The sequence below is a fragment of the Scyliorhinus canicula genome, chromosome 1, assembly GCF_902713615.1.
Source record: "Scyliorhinus canicula chromosome 1, sScyCan1.1, whole genome shotgun sequence".
NCBI classification, from domain to species: Eukaryota; Metazoa; Chordata; class Chondrichthyes; order Carcharhiniformes; family Scyliorhinidae; genus Scyliorhinus; species Scyliorhinus canicula.
The window spans coordinates 274,340,212-274,360,561 of NC_052146.1; the positions used below are offsets into that span (position 1 = coordinate 274,340,212).

The window sequence follows — 20,350 nt, forward strand, 5'->3', positions numbered from 1 at the left end:
CTCCGTCTTCGTCTGTGGATGCCAAGTTTGTTTACGTTTCCCTGCCTCCCTTCCCTCCCACCTCCCTAGCTCTCCTCTATTGTTCCCTGTTTCTTCCCACCACTTTAGACATTGCCTCGAAGAAGGCTGTCCAGTACTCCAAAAGTCTGGGGCAAGACCAGAACACGTGGGCGTGGTTGGCCGGGCCTCCTTGGCACCGTTCACATCTATCCTCTACCTCTGGGAAGAACCTACTCATACGGGTTCTTGTTAAGTGGGTTCTATGTTCCACTTTTAGTTGCATCAGGCTGAGCCTTGCGCACATGGAGGTGGATTTGACCCTATTCAGTGCTTCGCTCCAGAGTCCCCACCCTATTTCGATCCCCAGGTCCTCCTCCCATTTCATTCTTGTTGCGTCCAGTACAGTGCCGGCCCCTTCTACCAGTTGGTCATACATGTCACTATAGTTTCCTTTCTCTAGTATGCTTGCGTCCAGTAACTCTTCCAGTGATGTCTGTCGTGGCGGTTTTGGGTATGTCCTTGTCTCCTTTCGTAAGATGTTTTTGAGTTGCAGGCACCTTAGCTCATTCCCCCTGGCTAGCTGGAATTTCTCTGTCAGTCGTCCAGTGTTGTGACCCTACCGTCGGTGTATAGGTCACTGACTGTCAGTGTCCGCCCATCCTGTCTCCACCTTCTGAAGGTGGCGTCAGTCAGCGCTGGTGTGAACCTATGGTTGCTGCAGATGGGAGCTTTGTCCAACATTTTGTTCAGGCCAAATTGCTGCCGTAGTTGGTTCCAGGATTGGAGGGTGGCTATCACCGGGCTGCTGGAGTTTTTTTTTGGATGGGCTCATCTCAATCCCAAAAGGTTTACCCTGTACCCTTAGACATTGCCCCCTGGTTCAGGGTACCCCACCATCAGGAACATCCTTCCTGCATTTACCCTGTCTAATCCTGTTAGAATTTTGTAGGTTTCTATGAAATCTGCCCTCATTCTTCACTCCAGCGAAAATAATTCTAACTGACTCAATCTCTCCTGTCAGTACCGCCACCCTAGGAATCAGTCTGGTAAACCTTCTCTGCACTCCCTCTAGAGCAAGAACATCCTTCTTCAGATAGGGAGACCTAAACTACACACACTATTCCAGGTGTGATCTCACCAAGACCCTGTATAATTGCAGCAAGACATCCCTGTTCCTGAACTTGAATCCTCTCGCTATGAAGACTGTTTGCCTTCTTTGCCACCTGCTGGACCTGCATGCTTGCCTTCAGTGACTGGCGTATGAGGATACCCAGGTCTCGTTGCACATTTTGCTCTTAATTTATAACCATTCAGATAATCTGCCTTCCTGATCTTGCTACCGAAGTGGACAACCTCACTTCTGCATCTGCCATGTGTTTGCCCACTCAGCTTGTCCAAATCACACTGAAGCATCTCTGCATCCTCCTCACAGCTCATCCTCCTACTCAGCTTTGTGTCATCAGCAAATTTGGAGATATTACATTTAGTTTCCTTATCTAAATCATTAAGATATATTGTGAATAGCTGGGGTTCTAGTACTGATCCTTGCGGTGCCTCACTACTACCATTTGGGAAAAGACCTGTTTATTCCTGTGCTTTGTTTCCTGTCTATCAACCAGTTTCTTATCTATCTCAATGCACTGCCCCCAACCCCATGCACTTTCATTTCTTTAAAATTTATAATTACGGTAGAGTGCAAACAGAGTATGCTTCCTCTTGTGGGCAAAGGCTTAACTGGAAGCCAATAATACAAGACAGTTCAGAAGAAACGTCTTCACCCAAAGAGTACAAGAATCTGGAATTAGCTACCAGTGGGAGTGGCTCAAGTGAATAGTACAGATGTATTTAAGGGGAACTTAGGCAAACACAGGAGGGAAAAAAGGAATAGATGGTTATGACGGTTGTTTGGATGAGGGAAGATGGGCACACCATGGACTGGTTGGGCTGAATGGCATGTTTCTGTGTCATATATCCGATGTAATCCCATGCATGTAAGATTTTGTCAATATAGAATAATGAACAGATTATCGGTCAGATGACAGTAACATCCTTTAATGGTGATATGGATTAAGAACTATGACAATAGAGAACAAATAATTCATGTAAACTGTTGAACTTCAAACTTGTCATATATTCCTGAGTGAAATTATAAATGTGTAGGATCTTTCTAAAAAGAGAGATGTTGCTGAAAGGTTTTGACTTGAGCTCATCAGGACAAATTCAAGAATGCCAAATTTCAAACAATTTCAATAATTTATACTGTAGGAGGAGAAGGTGGTGGTTGGTTGGCAAGTCGACTCCGATTGGGCAAGGTATTAGCATGGTGAAAACAACGGGGAGCTACAGACTCCCCAGGACTGGGATAATTCAAAAACATTCGAGGCTTGAATATATTCCTTTCGTTAACAGGACTGGTCCCTGTGTATGAATGTATCCAGCAAATGTAAATGAGCCACATTACAGTTTGACTGATTATCTGAAATTGATAATGTAGCTGTTTGCACTCTCAGGAGTATTCCATAAGTGCTATCCAGCCGCCGAATCAAATCTAACAGCAGACATTTGGTTTTGCGTTTTGCAGTTGTGGGCTGATTGAGTATGGTCAGCACTCTCTTTTAAGAACAACCAAACATGCTGCTTGATTTGATCAGCCAGTCATTAGGGCTTATTGCCTTGGTACCCAGCATTGCACTGAGACTGAAATATTTATTACTGTCACCAGTAGGCTCACATTAACACAGCAATGAAGTTACTGTGAAAGTGATTTTTGGTAATTAGAGTGCTTCGAGATGTTCCAAGGAGATGTTATAAAGCACTATGTAAAAAAAAAAATATTGTTTTCCTTTTGCTTCTGCCCAATGCACTAATCAAATGCTTTGTGTATTCTGAACAAATATACAATTGAGTATTTGATATCATCATTGTTCAATTTAAACTGAATAGGAAAGCTTCTGTGTGAGTGGATCTATTCAAATGGTTGAAATCTGTATTTTCTGTACATTGCTTTATCAGCCTGATATTTTAGTATGTAAACTTCTATTTCAGTGACATGGAAAGTGCAGAGGGCATTCTAACCGTGATGAGTGGTGCAGGAATTGAGCCTGGTCCAGATACCTATGTTGCACTGCTGAATGCTTACGCTGAAAAGGGAGATATTGAGAACGTGAAACAGGTACAAAACTGAACTGCATATGTTCCTTTGATTGAGTCCATCTTAACTACAATATATTGAACATAATACTGTTTATATAGAAATATTGTGTATCCTGCAGAACATAGAGTTAATTTTTGCCTTGGACACATTGTGAGATTATGGTAATGTTTATGATCTTGAGCATCAGTTTTTTAAAAACTTTTTATATTTAATCATTTGTCAAAATGGCATTTTTAAGTTTCCTCTATTTCCAAATACCCGTGCATTGAAACCCAAAAGTTTAGAACTTTGCCGCTGTAGAGGTCTTTGAGTGACAGCATGCCTGAGATTTGGTTTCTCTGGTGCAATCTTGTGTAGCTTCTATAGGCCTGAGTCTTTGAAGTAGTTAAAGGATGGTGGCATGAGGGATTGCCAATTGCCGTAGCAGTCCGAGGTGTGTAGCATTGGTAAGATGCAGCATAATCCTCAATTTTATTTAGCTGCAAAGCATTTACTTTGCCCCAATGTCAGAAGAAAACGTCCTAACGCACTACTTGAAAATTTCTGATTCCGACATCAGCCGATTGCTGATGAGTGCAGAATTATGGGCTGAATCATCCACTTGATCCATGCTCATTAGTAATTGGGTTAACAGCGATGAAACTCATTTCACATAGCATCCTTTCAGCCAGCGCACAAAGATTTTCATTCGGTCAATGCAGGTAAGGTTCTTGCTGCATTATGCCAGTCTCCACCTTCTGCGACTCTAAATTGGTGCTTTAATGCAGAATGAAACCTAGTTCAATGCTGCAATTCTTAGTGGTGCATAAGCATTTTCTTGGTTATGAGTGAAGTTTCTATCCATTCCCCTGGAGGAGGAAGGAAGGAATTTGAAGCCAAATTAATTCTGGCTTGCAGTAAACATCTAGCACCTGATTGCACAGCGCATCATTAGAAGAGTTCTTCTAAGAACTGGTTGCTGGGGAAAGCGGGTATGGTACAGGCATGGGAGGAGGAAACTTGTGTTAGCTGGAGCGGGAACAGACAGATAAGAAACCAGAATGTCCTTTGATGCTCTCCCTATGTGAAGTTTTCATTCCCTAGTTAGTAAACGTTAATTTCAACTACAGAAAAATGATTTTCACTCTTTTATAACTTGCTTTTAAATGCAGGCATTCTGCAATGTTGAACCACTTTTGTTTTAAAAGATGTAAAAAAGTGACTCAAATTGTTTATAGCATAATTGAGTGACATGCTTACTCTAGAATGAAATTTCCTGTAACCGCCATTGACTAAATTAATACTTTTAAGAGATAAAAATATGTGTGCATTTGATTAAAATCAATTTTTCAAATGTAATGCTGCTGATTTTATATATATATATATATATATCTATATGTATAAAGTCAGAGAAGGTAAGTTGATGATCCTCCAAAATAATTTTCTTCTCTGATTTAGATTCCATAAATGCTATATGTTATAGCCACCTGATTGGTAATTGGTAGGGTAACAGCTTAAAAGAACTGACTATGACAAGTTGGGGAATAGGGAAGAGATTAAGAGGTGTTGAAGGGATGTAAAATCTCTTTTAGCACTGCCCTAAGATATTTGTGTGATTTGAATTTATAACCTATTTTTGTGTGCTTAATCTTCCCTTGTTGATAGACACTGGAGAAAGTTGAAAAGACAGATGCCAGCCTGATGGACAGGGACTTGATGCAAATCATCTTCAGCCTGGCCAAGTCTGGCTATCCACAATATGTTCAGGATATTGTAGAGCGGATGAGACATGACAGGGGATATATACCAGGCAAGTTCCACACTAGTAGTGCATATATATGGTGTTCAGTTGTAATTCCTCAGACCTTAGTCACCTTAAAATACTTAATGCGGGATTCTCCACTGGTGGGATCCTCCGCTTTGCCGGCAGCGCACCCACGGGTTTCCCAACGGTGTGGGATGGCTACCATGGGGAAACCCCGTTGGCTGGATGCCAGAACAAGAGGATCCCGCTGCTGGCATGGGCGCGCTGTACCGGAAAAAGTGGCTGGCGGGACGGTGAATCCTACCCATGGGATTTTGCAGAGATACGGGGAGAACGTGTAGGCTCCGCACAGACAGTGACCCAAGCTAGGAATCGAAACCAGGCCCCTGATGTTGTGAAGCAACAGTGCTAGCCGCTGTTACCATGCCGCCCATTTCTGTGCAATGAAACGTGCTCTATGTGGAAAGTTGAAAGTTGAGATGGATGTGTTGGGATGAAAGAAACGTCTAAATAAAAAAGTGGAAACTTTATAATAGGTTTTGCCATTGTACGAGTATGTGAGGAGATGCACTTGCATTGAATTAGATTTAGTTTTTTTGTTGTAAGGTTCAAATCATGTTTATGAATCAGGTTGTTCAACTCATTTATGAATCAGGTTGTTGGATGCAATATTATTCACTTTACTTTATGAGATGATGCACAATTAAGCCAAACACAAATAGGCAAACAGACTTTTCACCTAGATGTTGATTCTTTAAGTGGTCAAAATACGAAGCAGATGTGTGCTTCACAAGTTGAACAATTGTCAGAGCATAGCTTATTTTTCTAATTTGTTCATTTTTACAGACGCAATGAATCTATGTTTGAGCCTGATTACACAGGGTTTGGAAGAAACTGCTTTCCAGGTGTTGAAAACCTTTCCCACATTTCAGTCTGAGAACCAAAATGGTGATTCATTAGACCTTGGCAACTTCTTTATCCGGCACTGTATTAATCTCGACAAGGTAAGGCCCAGCATTTTGGTGATAATCGTATAATTCTATGCTACCAAATCAACATTCATATTGCTGTCAAGTTAATTTAACTTATATTGGTAACTAAATTGTGCTCAAGCCATACATGTTCATTCATGCTTAGGTTGTATTTTCAGTTCACCACCTCATAATGCTCCCTTTGTAATGAATATCATTCATATTTCACTCAATTCATACAGGACCAAACTGCTCTCTGCATCAAAGACCCCATTTTCCTCTGTGGCTTCCTTAACATGCTCTTTTTTGATGACTTCCATTGCATAGCGCAACTCCAGCATGTTATTTTCCTTCTAATAATAACCGTTTATTGCCACAAGTATGAAGTTACTGTGTTGTAGCTTTGTCTACAGGGCACCCCAAAGTTCCATTATTCTTTCATTCCTTGTTTACATGTTGTTCCTCTATGATATTAAGGGGCATTTTGTCTGCTTCCATATGCATGGATATGACATCAAGCTCCATTTCTCTTATCATATGACCAGTATCAAGACTTGGATGACCTAGCTGCCATTTCTGTCTGAACTAGATGGTGCAGAATCTAGGTCTTCTGTGGACTCATTCACTTGCTATTTCTATCCACAACTTTAAAAGCCTCCAGAAAATCTTGCCTTCAATCAAATAAGTTTTGCGCCCCTGAATTTTCTGTTTGACTGGCTGAACCAGACAGTACTTCAGCAATGTTCCCCGTACTTTTTTCCACCCATGTGCAGAATTAATTCTTTGTGCACCTAATCAAGGTAATGCGAAAAAACCTATATACTGCATAAACTTTGCAGAGGTCACCCTAGATACAGAAGAAGAATAAAGAATATCAGCCCTAACCTTTGACATGGTAACATGCTAGTGCGTAAATTACAAGGATTCCTGGACTAAATTTATCATGGTGGCATTTGAACTCTGACCTCTAGATTTTAAGTTCTGTACCGTAACCTCTGCACTACCATAGATTAGAGAGGCATTTCTTCGCGTTTATATAGTAGCTTGTACTTTCATCATTTGACCGATGAAATGTTGAATTGCTAACAACGGCTCAAGACAAGGATCTCTTGTTTCAATTTGACAAGCTCAAAATAAAGACTTAAAACTGGTATGAATAGTGAGGTAATAACTCAGTGACTTCTTCACATCAACAAACATAATCAGGCAGAAGTGAAGTGCGGATGAATTTGGAAAGAGGTTGGCCTTTGTGAATTGGTGAATGAAGGCCAGAGAGACTCTGTCCCTGCAAATTATGTGAATACTGAAATGGGAAATTACAGCTGGGTACTGGGGAAGAGAGCATTGCAGTGAAGGTGAATGCAATTCCAGAAAGGAGAATCCCTAGAGCATCTCGACAACAAGGACTCCTACATCAGACTCCTATTTATTAACTACAGCTCCGCCTTCAAAACCATAATCTCAGCCAAGCTCATATCAAAGCTCCAAAACCTAGGACTGCAACTGGATCCTCGATTTTCTTTTTTTAAAAAATAATTTTTATTGAAAAATTTTGATTTTATACAACATTGACGCACCTTAGTAAAATACCGAAATTAACAATAATATTAACAATCATATACATTCGCCCCATCCCCATGAACAACCCAGCATTTTAACAACAACGCAAATTAACACACTATAAAGTTACAGAATAAACACTATAATAATGCACCGCCCCCCCCCCCCCACCCCCCCCCCCCCCCCCCCCCCCCCCCCCCCCCCCAAGACCAAGTTACCTATCTCTGAGCTAGGAAGTCCAGAAAAGGCTGCCATCGTTTATAGAACCCTTGTATTGATCCTCTCAGGGCAAATTTGACCTTTTCCAATTTTATAAATCCCGCCATGTCACTGATCCAGGTCTCCACGCTTGGGGGCCTTGCATCCTTCCATTGTAACAGAATCCTTCGACGGGCTACTAGGGACGCAAAGGCCAGGACACCGGCCTCTTTTGCCTCCTGCACTCCCGGCTCTACTGCAACTCCAAAAATCGCGAGTCCCCACCCTGGTTTGACCCTGGATCCAACCACCCTCGACACCGTCCCCGCCACCCCCTTCCAGAATTCTTCCAGTGCTGGGCATGCCCAGAACATATGGGCGAGGTTCGCTGGACTCCCCGAACATCTGGTGCACCTGTCCTCACCCCCAAAGAACCTACTCATCCTAGTCCCGGACATGTAGGCCCGGTGCAGCGCGAGTCCCCACCCTGGTTTGACCCTGGATCCAACCACCCTCGACACCGTCCCCGCCACCCCCTTCCAGAATTCTTCCAGTGCTGGGCATGCCCAGAACATATGGGCGTGGTTCGCTGGACTCCCCGAACATCTGGTGCACCTGTCCTCACCCCCAAAGAACCTACTCATCCTAGTCCCGGACATGTGGGCCCGGTGCAGGATCCTCGATTTTCTGACCAACAGACCACAGTCAGTAAGAATGAAGAACAACATCTCCTCCACAATAGTCCTCAAAACCGGTCCCCGCAATGCTGCATACTCCTACTCTACTCCCTGTACACACACGACTGCGTGGCAAAATTTGGTTCCAACTCCATCTACAAGTTTGCTGACGATACGACCATAGTGGGCCAGATCTCGAATAACGACGAGTCAGAATACAGGAGGGAGATAGAGAACCTAGTGGAGTGGTGCAGCGACAACAATCTCCCTCAATGCCAGCAAACTAAAGAGCTGGTCATTGACTTCAGGAAGCAAAGTACTGTACACACCCCTGTCGGCATCAACAGGGCCGAGGTGGAAATGGTTAGCAGTTTAAAATTCCTAGGGGTGCACATCTCCAAAAATCTGTCCTGGTCCAACCATGTTGACGCTACCACCAAGAAAGTACAACAGCACCTATACTTGGAAACTAAGGAAATTTGGCATGTCCACATTAACCCGTACCAACTTTTACAGATACACAATAGAAAGCATATATCTGGCTGCATCACAGCCTAGTATGACAACTGCTTGGCCCAGGACTGCAAGAAACTTCAGAGAGTCGTGAACACCGCCCAGTCCATCACACGAACCTGCCGCCCATCTGTTGACTCCATCTACACCTCCCGCTGCCTGGGGAAAGCGGGCAGCATAATAAAAGACCCCTCCCACTGGCTTACTCAGTCTTCCAACTTCTTCCATCGGGCAGGAGATACAGAAGTCTGAGAACACGCACAAACAGACTCAAAAACAGCTTCTTCCCCGCTGTTACCAGACTCCTAAGCGACCCTCTTATGGACTGACCTCATTAACACTGCACCCTGTATGCTTCATCCGATGTCGGTGCTTATGTAGTTACATTGTATACCTTGTGTTGCCCGATTATGTATTTTCTTTTATTCCCTTTTCTTCCCATGTACTTAATGATCTGTTGAGCTGCTCGCAGAAAATTGCTTTTCACTCTACCTTGTTACACGCGACAATAAACAAATCCAACCCAATCCAAGACTTAAGGTTTTTGGTGTAGTAGTTGGATTTATTCTACCTCCAGTTTTTTTTTAAAGATTAAAAATCGTAATCAATTGATCCTTCATTTTTAAAGTAAACTCCCCTCCGCACCTCGCAACCATCAGGGTCTGCCCGGCTGTGCTAACTAGATATGTGGCATTTGATAAACTTGCACGGCCACAAAGACACACAGCTTAGAGAGTTCACTAGTCTTCAGACAGCTCAGCCATACTCTTAGAGTCAGCTCCCTGAACCCATTCAAGTGCTGCTTCTATCACCAAGTTTTAGAAGCTTTCACAAAATCTTGTGTTCAATCGAATATTTATTCCTTTTCTCTTTCTCCTTGCTACTCGATTGCTTATGCTTATTTCCGTTGTATGAAGTTCCTTTGTACAGTTGCTAGTTTAAAGGTGTGCTATAGAATTGTTAATTGTTCGATGGATATAAGTTAATTCTACTCCTGGATGATTTCACAATTAACTGGACAAGTGAGGCATGAAAAAAGGTGTGCTGAAATTTTAGTAACTGCACCGGTTCTGTTTGTTGGATGGGTGCTTATTTATTTTTCGGAACAAATTGATTCCAACTTTTTCCTGTTGCATTCTAGCCAATGGAGAAGTTGTGTCACTTCTGTGAGGGACTGAAGGAGGCCAATTTGCACTCGACTCCTTTCCAGTTTGCTCTTCACTGTGCATTGGATGCCAGAAAAACTGGTATGTATTATATATAAAACTTAGACGCGAGTAATTGCTTGAAACATATTGATCTTTTCTGGCACAGCCATTCATCGTGTGAAATTTAAAATGTAAATTGTTGAAGGGAATTTGCATACTTTTTACGAAGATGAAGCTAGGAGTGTGTGGATGAGTTGATTCCTGTTTTCCTTTCTTATTTCCAACCCAAAATCTCCTTTGCATTGTTAGATTGCCTCCTAAAACTAGAAGCCAACTACCTAGGTTGATAGTAAATATTTGTCAAAGGCAAACCAAGCTTAATGATACAACATGCACAGTGGGATGATGATGAGTATAAGTTTTATATTTTGACAGGAAACTACTACAATCAAGGTTTCCTAATGTCTCTTTGCATTTACAATAAATTATAGTTTCTACAAATGGGTCTGCATTTCCTGTGGCCAGCTTAGAATCTTAGGTGTACTGTGAATAGGACTTGCGTGCCTCTGGTTAATGATTAAAATGACACAAAAAGTACTGCGGATGCTGGAAGTTTGAAATAAATACTGTAAATACGAACCAGAACTGACGGAAACTCATTGAGCTGAAATGATTGCATCTAAAAAATGGAAAATGCGATTGGGGACCATGCCAATGACACCAAAACTACAATTTGCATCTATTTCGATAAATTCAGTTAGGGCAAAAGAAAGCACCAGGTTCGGCTGCACAAGTGCACTTGACATGCGAGAGATTTGGATAAGCGGAGAAGAATTTCAAAGTATCTTCTTAAAAGAGGGTTTCTCTTCATCAAATAAACTGCCAGAGCTCCTGGTATAGAAGTATACCTCGGCTCCTCCCTCTGTGATTGGATCCTGAACTTCCTAATCCACAGACCGCAATCAGTAAGGACAAGCAACAACACCTCCTCAACACAGGTGCCCCACAAGGCTGTGTCCTCAGTCCCCGACCATACTCCTTGTACACCTATGACTGTGTGGCCAAATTCCCCTCCAACTCGATTTTCAAATTTGCTGATGACACCACCCTAGAGGGTCGGATTTCAAACAATGACGAGACAGAGTACAGGAATGAGATAGAGAATCTGGTGAATTGGTGCGCCGACAATAATCTCTCCCTCAATGTCAACAAAACGAAGCAGATTGTCATCGACGTCAGGAAATGTAGTGGAGAACAACCTCTGTCTACATCAATGGGAACGAAGTAGAAAGGGTCAAGAGCTTCAAGTTTTTAGGTGTACAGATCACCAACAATTTGTCCTGGTCCACCCATGCTGACTCGATAGTTAAGAAAGCCCACCAACGACTCTACTTTCTCAGAAGACTAAGGAAATTTGGCATGTCAGCTACGACCCTCACCAACTTCTACAGATGCACCATAGAAAGCATTATTTCTCGTTGTATCACAGCTTGGTATGGAGCCTGCTCTGCCCAATGCCACAGGAAACTACAAAACGTCGTGAATGTAGCCCAGTCCATCCGCAAACCAGCCTCCCATCCATTGACTCTATCTATCATTCCCGCTGCCTCAGAAAGGCAGCCAGCATAATTAAGGACCCCACGCACCAAGGACATACTCTTCCACCTTCTTCCGTCAGGAAAAAGGTTCCAAAGTTTGAGGTCACCTACCAACTTCTTCCCTGCTGCCATCAGACTTTTGAATGGACCAACCTTGTATTAAGTTGATCTTTTCTCTACACCTTGCTATAACTGTAACATTATATTCTGCAGTCTCTCCTTCCTTCCCTATGTACGGTATGCATTGTTTGTACAGCATGCAAGAAACAATACTTTTCACTGTATACTAATACATGTGACAATAATAAATCAAATCAAAGAAAATTATGTGGTAGTAACGGCATTTCTGTTCACACCACATAACCAAGCTTTGCCTTTGACATTACTGAGCTGATAAATCTGTGTCATAATAACCCAGATAACCAGCCTCTGAGCTGTGTTTTTAATTGAGCCATTTTAAATGCAGATTTTGCATGGTACACGCAGTGCAACCGTAGCGACAAGTCGTAGTTATACGAATGTCATTCCTTCTCTTCAGTTTGCATGATGCTAAATTCACTGGATGGTAGGGAAAGGAAAATGTTTAGTAGTTTGCAGTGTTCTCATTTTCAAAATAAAGCGGCTATTTCAACAGATTTATTTTTCTGTGTTGTGTCAGAGTTAATGGAGAAAAAGCGCAAGAAAGACTACATCAACCAAAATTAAATCTTGTGTAAACCACTGTTCATCTACCTGAGCATAAAATTGGATTTAATACGAGGAAAGATCAACTATGTAATGCTCTTAAATGACATGGTAGCATTTGCAGCTCAATTGTTTGTAATTTATTATCCGAGGCCTTGGGGTCGGACACCATTTTATTCTGGTATATTTCTGGTTAGCACTTGAGATGATTAAATAGCTTCATTTTATATTTCTAGAAATGTCAATTGAGCTCATGACAATCATGCAGAAGAAAGATTTACCTATCAGGCCCCATTATTTTTGGCCTGTGCTAGCCCAACATCAGAAAGAAAAGAATGTACAAGGTTTGTGATATCCTAACTCTTTTCATTTGCTGAATATTTGCAATAAGATAGCAATTATTTGTTATGTGACTGTTGAATGTGGTAATTGAGAATTCGGATAAGAAAGCTTCAAAAGGATCATAAACAAATGAGACTGATCTTAAGTGCAAAGTATTTTTGCATCAGTGGCGTAAAATCTTGTGTAGCAGTAATTTTAAATCCAATCTTTGGTAAAGTTAGTCATATCTAATGTATGCCTGCCATTGTTTCATAAGTGTTATATTTAAGATTAACATCAATTTTATATGGCTTATAATTAATGGATGATTTGTTTCTTAAGACTGATGGATTGCTCGTGTAGGTCACATTTTTAATCACAGAACATTCTTCTGACAGCTCTCTTAAAGACAATTATTATAAGTTTAGTTTTAAGTTTGTCTTGAAGAAATATATTAAAAATCAATGCTTGATACTTCATATAGTTCATTAATCTTTTCAAGTGCAGTATCTGATTGTAGCAAGCGTTCCAGTCATATTTTATCAATGATGTCCCATGAACATGAAGCAGATTTTTGTTGTTGTTTGTATTGATTCAGGAATTGTATATTAAGCAGAGCAGTATGAGAATTTCCTGTTTTTGAATAGTGCCACACTATCTTCAATATCCACTTGAACACAGCTCAGGCCTTGCTGTAACGTTTGGCATTATACTGAATACTGGTGTGGGATTCAAAGCTTAAATATTTGATCCAGTGATGATGTTTCTACCAACTGAGCCAAGCTAGTATAAATAGTGAAAAAATAATGGTTCATAACTTCCTTGTTCTCCAGCGTTGCATTAAGGGGGTACCCTAATAATGCTCCGGGGAATCCCTCTTGGAAGTTCCCACATAAGGGTTTACCTGCCATTTGTCCAGTAATGCTAACTTATCCTGAATTGCGCCTCGGAACCATTCAACAGAAGCGATTTAAATTGCTAACTTTGGATGGTTTTGGCAGCTTTACTCTGATAGTTACACTGAAAGAGTTAGAAGAGAAAAAAAGCAGTTGCAACTCCAGAGTAACTTAAACACTGGATCAGGCCTCGCATGGGCAGCCTAGTCCGGCCTTCCTCCCCGGTCTGTGTCCGTCCGTCCTCCTCCCCCCCCCCCCCCCCCCCCCCCCCCCCCCCCCCCAGCTTGGTGTGGCAACTCCTGGCCCAAGACCGTAAGCAAATACAGAGTTACAAACACAGCCCAGTCCATCAAGCAAACCCACCTCCCATCAATTGACTCTACACCTCCCGCTGCTTTGGGAAAGCGGGCAGCATAATCAAAGACTCTTCCCACCTGGGTTATTCTCTCTTCCAACCTCTTCCATTGGGTGGGAGATACAGAAGTCTGAGAAACACGCACTAACGGGTTCAAAAACAGCTTCTTCCCCGCTGTTGCCAGACTCCTGAATAACCCTCTTGTGAACTGAACTGATCTCTCAACGCATCTTCTCTAATGAGTGGCACAACACTCTGTATGCATCAGCCAATATCTATGTATTTTCAATGTTTATTTATCTTATGTCCTATGTTTTTCATGTATGGAATGATCTGCTCTGAACTGTAAGCAGAACAATACTTCTCATTATACCTCGGTATACATGCCAAATCCAAATTTGATGCAGCTGGGGGCACGCTTTGCTGCTCCTGTCTGACCCAGCCTGAGTGAAGAAGGTTAGACGAGACAGGAGCTTTGCAATTACAGCAAGGGTCAAGCCCATTCAAAGTGGCAATCCGCCTGTGAAGCAGCAATTCACTTGCACCTCATTCAACTTGATGAACTGTATTCGCTGCTCCTCTACCACAACCTTCTACATCTACCATTTCAACTGAGCATCTTGCTGTCATGCCCACATGTCCTGCTGCAATGTTCCAGCCCAATGCAAACTGGAAGAATAGCATCTCATCTACCTATGGGGGGTCAGGCGGACGGGCGGGCTGGAGAGGGGCCTCATGATAAATGGTGATAGACAAAGATGGCGTGGACAGAAAGAAGGGCGCTGATAGTGGCACGTGAGGAGATTAGAATATGTGAATAGCAACACATAATTATTTACATTTCTATTTTTCTATACAAACATCAACTTTGTTTCTCTCCACAGATGCGGCCAGATCTGCTTAGTTCATTCAGTATTTTCTGTACTTTCTACTATTGTATTCAATTCCCCTAGCAATAACATTCTATTAGCTTTCTTAATTACTTTTGTGTACCTGCATCTTAGTCTTTTGTGATTCATGCACCAGGACACGTGGGTTCCTCTGCATCTCAGAGCTCTGCAATCTCTCACCATTTAGATATGTTTTTTTATTCTTCGTGCCAAAATGGATAACTTCATATTTTCTCGCATTATATTCCACTTGTCAGATATTTGCCCACTCACTTAAATTGCCTATATCCCCTTGTAGCCTTCTTATGTCCTCTTCACAACTTAATTTCCTACCTCTCTGTACCATGAGAAAAATTGGCAATCTTACCTTCAGTTCCTTCATCCAAGTCACTTATATCAATTATAAAAGTTGAGGCCCCAGCCCTGATTTCTATGGCACACCACTTGTTACATTTTGCCAACCAGAAAATGATTCATTTATGCTTCCTCTGTTTAGCCAGCTAATCTTCTGCCAATGCCAATATGTTACCCCATACAATCTGAGCTTTTATTTTCTGCAATAACGTTTGATATGGCAACTTATCAAATGCCTTCTGGAAATCTTTAAGTACAGTACCTCCAACGGTATGCATAGCACATGTTACTTCACAAAAAATTGGTGAAAGTGAATTCTCAGACTCTGCTTGATTAACTTGAATATATTCAAATGCCCTGCTACAACGGGGCACTGTGGTTCAGTGTTTAACACTGCTGCCTCACAGCTACAGGGATCGGGTTCAATTAGGGCCCCGGGTGACTGTCTGTGTGGAGTTTGCACTTTCTCCCTGTGTCTGTGTGGATTTCCTCTGGGTGCTCTGGTTTCCTCCCACATTCCAACGATGTGCAGGCTAAGTGGATCAGTCATGCTAAATTGCCCCTTAGTGTTCAAAAGGTTATGTGGGGTTACTGGGTTAAGGGGTTAAGGTCTTATCATAGGTCGGGGTGCCCTTTCGGAGGGAGGGTTGGTGCAGATTCGATGTGTCGAATGGCCTCCTTCTGCACTGTCGTGATTCTGTGAATATCCTGAATAATAGTTTACAGCACTTTCCCTGTGACAGATGTTAAGCTAACTGGTCTGCTGATTCCTGCTTTCTGTCTCCCTTTTTGAATAAAGGAGTTAAATTTGTTATTTTCCAATCCAATGGAACCTTCCCTGAATCTCGGGAATTTTTGACCAGAGAAAGGAATCCAATAGGACTTGGGGACTTGTTAACCCGCAGCTCCAATAATTTGCTCAGTGCCACTTTGCAGGTGTTTTCTTGAGCTCCTCCCTCCCTTCCACTTTCTGAAATGAAATGAAAATCGCTTATTGTCACAAGTAGGCTTCAAATGAAGTTACTGTGAAAAGCCCCTAGCTTGATTTACAGTTATTTGTAGGATGTTACTTGTGTCCTCTATGGTGAAGACCAATGCACACAATGGTTCAATTCATCTGCCATTTCCTTATCTTCCATTATTGATGTCCGCCACTCATTTTCTACAGAACCAACACTCAGTTGTCAAATCTTTTTTTAAATATCTACAAAAACTCTTATTATCTGTTTTAAAAATAATTGTGACTGGCCTTCTCACATAGACACATTTTTCCCTCCTTATTTATCTTTTGGCCACTCTTTGCTGTTTTTTATATTCTGTCTAATCTTCTGGCCTGTCACTCATCCTTGTGGAGTGACATGCATTTTCTTTAAATTTGCGACTGTCTTTAACTTTATTAGTTAATTAAGGTACTGCATAGAGCCCACATGACGGGGACAAGGATGAGTCGGTTTTTCGGGGGTGAAGACAGGTGTATTAGATGTTCGGGAAGCCCTGCGAATCATGCACATATGTTTTGGGCATGTCCGGCACTGGAGGAGTTCTGGAAGGGGGTGGCAGGGACGGTGTCGAGAGTGGTGGGGTCCAGGGTCAAGCCAGGATGGGGACTTGCGATCTTTGGGGTTGGGGTGGAACCGGGGGTACAGGAGGCGAGGGAGGCTGGAATATTAGCCTTTGCGTCCTTGGTGGCTCGGAGGAGGATCCTGATTCAGTGGAGAGACGAAAGGCCTCCGAGTGTTAACACCTGGTTGAACGACATGGCAAACTTCATCCAATTGGAAAGGATCAAATTCGCCCTGAGAGGGTCGGTGCAGGGGTTTTCCAGGCGATGGCAACCCTTCCTTGACCTCTTGGATCAGAGATAGAAACTGAGGCCGTGACAGCAGCAACCCGGGAGGGGAGGGGAGGGCGGGAGGGAGGGGGGAGGAGGGGGGGGGGGAGGGGGGACAAAGACGAAGGAAGTACGGTAGCGGTGGTGGCACGGGCAAGGCCTGCCCGAGGACGCTGCTAGAAATTATAAGTTGGTCTGACTGTCGGTTCGCCGGTGGCGGGGGGGGGGGGGGGGGGGGAGGCGCGGGGGGGGGGGGGGGGGACGGGGGGACGGACGCGCGGGTAGGGGGGGGGGAGACTTTTTTCTTTTTCTTGTTAAGTAAGGGGGTTTGACTTTGTTTTGTTATAATTTAAATGTAAATGTAGGGGTGTTAAAATGTTTGTATTTTGAAAAATTCAATAAAAATTATTTTAAAAAAAAAAACTTTATTAGTTAACATAGTTTAAGGGCAGCACGGTAGCACAAGTGGATAGCACTGTGGCTTCACAGCGCCAGGGTCCCAGGTTCGATTCCCTGCTGGGTCACTGGGAAGTCTGCACGTTCTCCCTGTGACTGCGTGGGTTTCCTCCAGGTGCTCCGGTTTCCTCCCAGAGTCCAAAGACGTGCAGGTTAGCTGGATTGGCTATGATAAATTGCCCTGAGTGACCAAAAAGGTTAGGAGGGGTTATTGGGTTATGGGGATAGGGTGGAAGTGAGGGCTTAAGTGGGTCGGTGCAGGCTCGATGGGCCAAATGGCCTCTTTCTGCACTGTATGTTCTATAATGGTGGGTCCTCCACTTGGAATTTTTCTTTCTTGTAGAAATGTATCCCTTTAAATGTCTGCTGCTACACTTAGAACATAGAACAGTACAGCACAGAACAGGCCCTTCGGCCCTCGATGTTGTGCCGAGCAATGATAACCCTACTCAAACCCACGTATCCACCCTATACCCGTAACCCAACAACCTTACTTTTTAGGACACTACGGGCAATTTTATCATGGCCAATCCACCTAACCCGCACATCTTTGGACTGTGGGAGGAAACCGGAGCACCCGGAGGAAACCCACGCACACACGGGGAGGACGTGCAGACTCCACACAGACAGTGACCCAGCCGGGAATCGAACCTGGGACCCTGGAGTTGTGAAGCATTTGTGCTAACCACCATGCTACCGTGCTGCCCCTTCTATTGACCTGTCCCGTAACCCATTTTACCAGTTCACTTTAACAAGTTCTGCTTTCATGCCCTCATAATTGCCCTTATTTAAGTTTAAAATACTAGTCATAGACCCGCTCTTCCTCAAACGGAATGTGAAATTCAAACATATGTCAATCGATATTAACTAGGGGTGCCTTAATTAATGTATCTTATGTTGTTGCATAATACCAGGTCCAGTATAGCCTGCACTCGTTTTGGCTCAATGCCTCCTACCTTTGTGCCATTGGAATATTTGGGTGCGTAGCTTTCAATTCCGTTAACTAAGTCTTTTGAGTACAGTTAATAGTTGAGTCCCCAACATAGATCCTTGCAGGACATCAGCACTCCTATCCTGCCAGCTAGAGTACCTGCCTCTTATGACTACTCTCCATCTGCTGCTTAGCCAAATTTGTAACTAGCTTAATAATTTGCCTTCAATCCAATGAGTTTGAACTCTAGCTGACAGTCTCCTATTCGGAACATTGTCATATGTCTTCTTGATATCCATGTAAATAACATCCATAGACTTGCCCATCTCCACTCATTTGGTCATCTATTGGTAAAAAATAAATTGGTTTTGTCAGGCCATTACAAATCCATGATAGATCTCTGAGAACAACATCATAAGTGGCTTGATACAATCAACAGATATAAATAAGTGCCCAAGCAGCCCCACCAGAAACCAAGGGAGAAACAGGATAAAGCCATAGTAAAATGGTGTGCTTCCTCCCACATCATGTCAGCCCATAATTACTGCGAGAAATCGGGATAATCTTTCTGCGCCATGTTCGGGTGCGCACCAACATACATTCCCCCACTCCCTGCAGCAGCACCAAAGGCATCACGACCCACCAAAGCCTCTTCTCAAATACCAGACCCATCAGCCCCTATTGAAAATGAAATGAAATGAAAATGAAAATCGCTTATTGTCACGAGTAGGCTTCAAATGAAGTTACTGTGAAAAGCCCCTAGTCGCCACATTCCGGCACCTGTTCGGGGAGGCTGTTACGGGAATCGAACCGTGCTGCTGGCCTGCCTTGGTCTGCTTTCAAAGCCAGCGATTTAGCCCTGTGAGCTAAACAGCCCCTAGGAGCCAAGCATGGAGCCAAGCATGAATTTTTCATAATCACTGTTACAGAAATAAAGAAAATATGCAAAAACCAAAGTTCTAAGGGGAGTTTATATGTATGTATATATCACAACTCAACTTAATCCCAAACTAAGGTCCAGTGCAAAACCAACAACATTCCATACTATTATACAGAGAGGACCACCAGCAACATGTTCGGATTATGATCGAACCTTCAGAGCCTCCCAAGAAAGGAAGGAACTACCAGAATAGCCAGGATCTACCAGGATCATCCCAGCCCCGGCTCCATGCTACCCTGGCGCATGCCAAGCAACCACCAATGAAGAAGCGCATCGGCCGCTCAATCAACCAAAAGGGCTTCCTGCCTCCCAGGGGAAGACCAGGATATCCACCAAGCATAGATCATCCCCATGCCCCCGTGCACTGAAGAAGCAAAACCTAACCGCCCAGAATGCCCCCAACAATCACCCTTGAAAAGAGATGCTCCAAGCCCCCAGAGGCTGCAGGATCCTAGTCACAGTAACGGACCTGGCCTAGCCCAGCATATTGCACCACACATGAAACTATACCACCAGGACCTCCAGCACACCCCAACCGAACCCATAATTCTCCCAACACATCCAGGGCAATGCACCGTTCCACTAATCATAGAATTCCTACAGTGCAGAAGGAGGCCATTGGGCCCATCAAGTCTGCATTGACCCTCTGAAAGAGCACACCAACCTCATCTTTGATCACTTAAGGGGAAATTTAGCATTGCCAGTGCACCTGACCGGCACATCTTTGGCCGAATACTCAAGATTACCAAAACATGACAGACAATTTTCGAACTCAATTGACAACTCACCTCTCACCAGGGGCCGAGCCCGCGAATGCACCTTGCTCAGCCTCCACCTCTCGAACCCTTCAAGATAAACGACACAGAGGCAGTCCCTCACCAGGGAAGTGATCTTTTGAGTGCAAGAACTCTCTGGTGTGCCTCCACCGCTCCACCAAATGTAACCCGCAATTCCTGCAAGTGAGCTTTTGTGACCAACATCGCAGAGCCAAGATCTTCATCCAAGGCAACATTTTCAATTGCAGCCATCACCCGGATGTATACAACATCGCTGAAGCCAGAGGCTGGTCAGCAGCAACTACACCACTGCGTGCTGGGCCTTGCCCCAGCCTACTCCAAATGCCATGAAC

The 20,350-nt window shown here is 43.4% G+C and overlaps 1 protein-coding gene across 2 annotated transcripts in view; it reads left to right on the top strand.

Moving 5' to 3' along the window:
• lrpprc (leucine-rich pentatricopeptide repeat containing) overlaps positions 1-20,350 on the top strand; it is a 182,181-nt gene that overhangs the window by 42,509 nt on the left and 119,322 nt on the right. For both annotated transcript variants that reach the window (XM_038813544.1, XM_038813552.1), the window contains exons 7-11: positions 3,046-3,172; positions 4,799-4,943; positions 5,745-5,902; positions 9,959-10,064; positions 12,484-12,591. In XM_038813544.1, the coding sequence (XP_038669472.1) occupies positions 3,046-3,172; positions 4,799-4,943; positions 5,745-5,902; positions 9,959-10,064; positions 12,484-12,591 (644 nt within the window). The remainder of the gene's footprint in view (positions 1-3,045; positions 3,173-4,798; positions 4,944-5,744; positions 5,903-9,958; positions 10,065-12,483; positions 12,592-20,350) is intronic.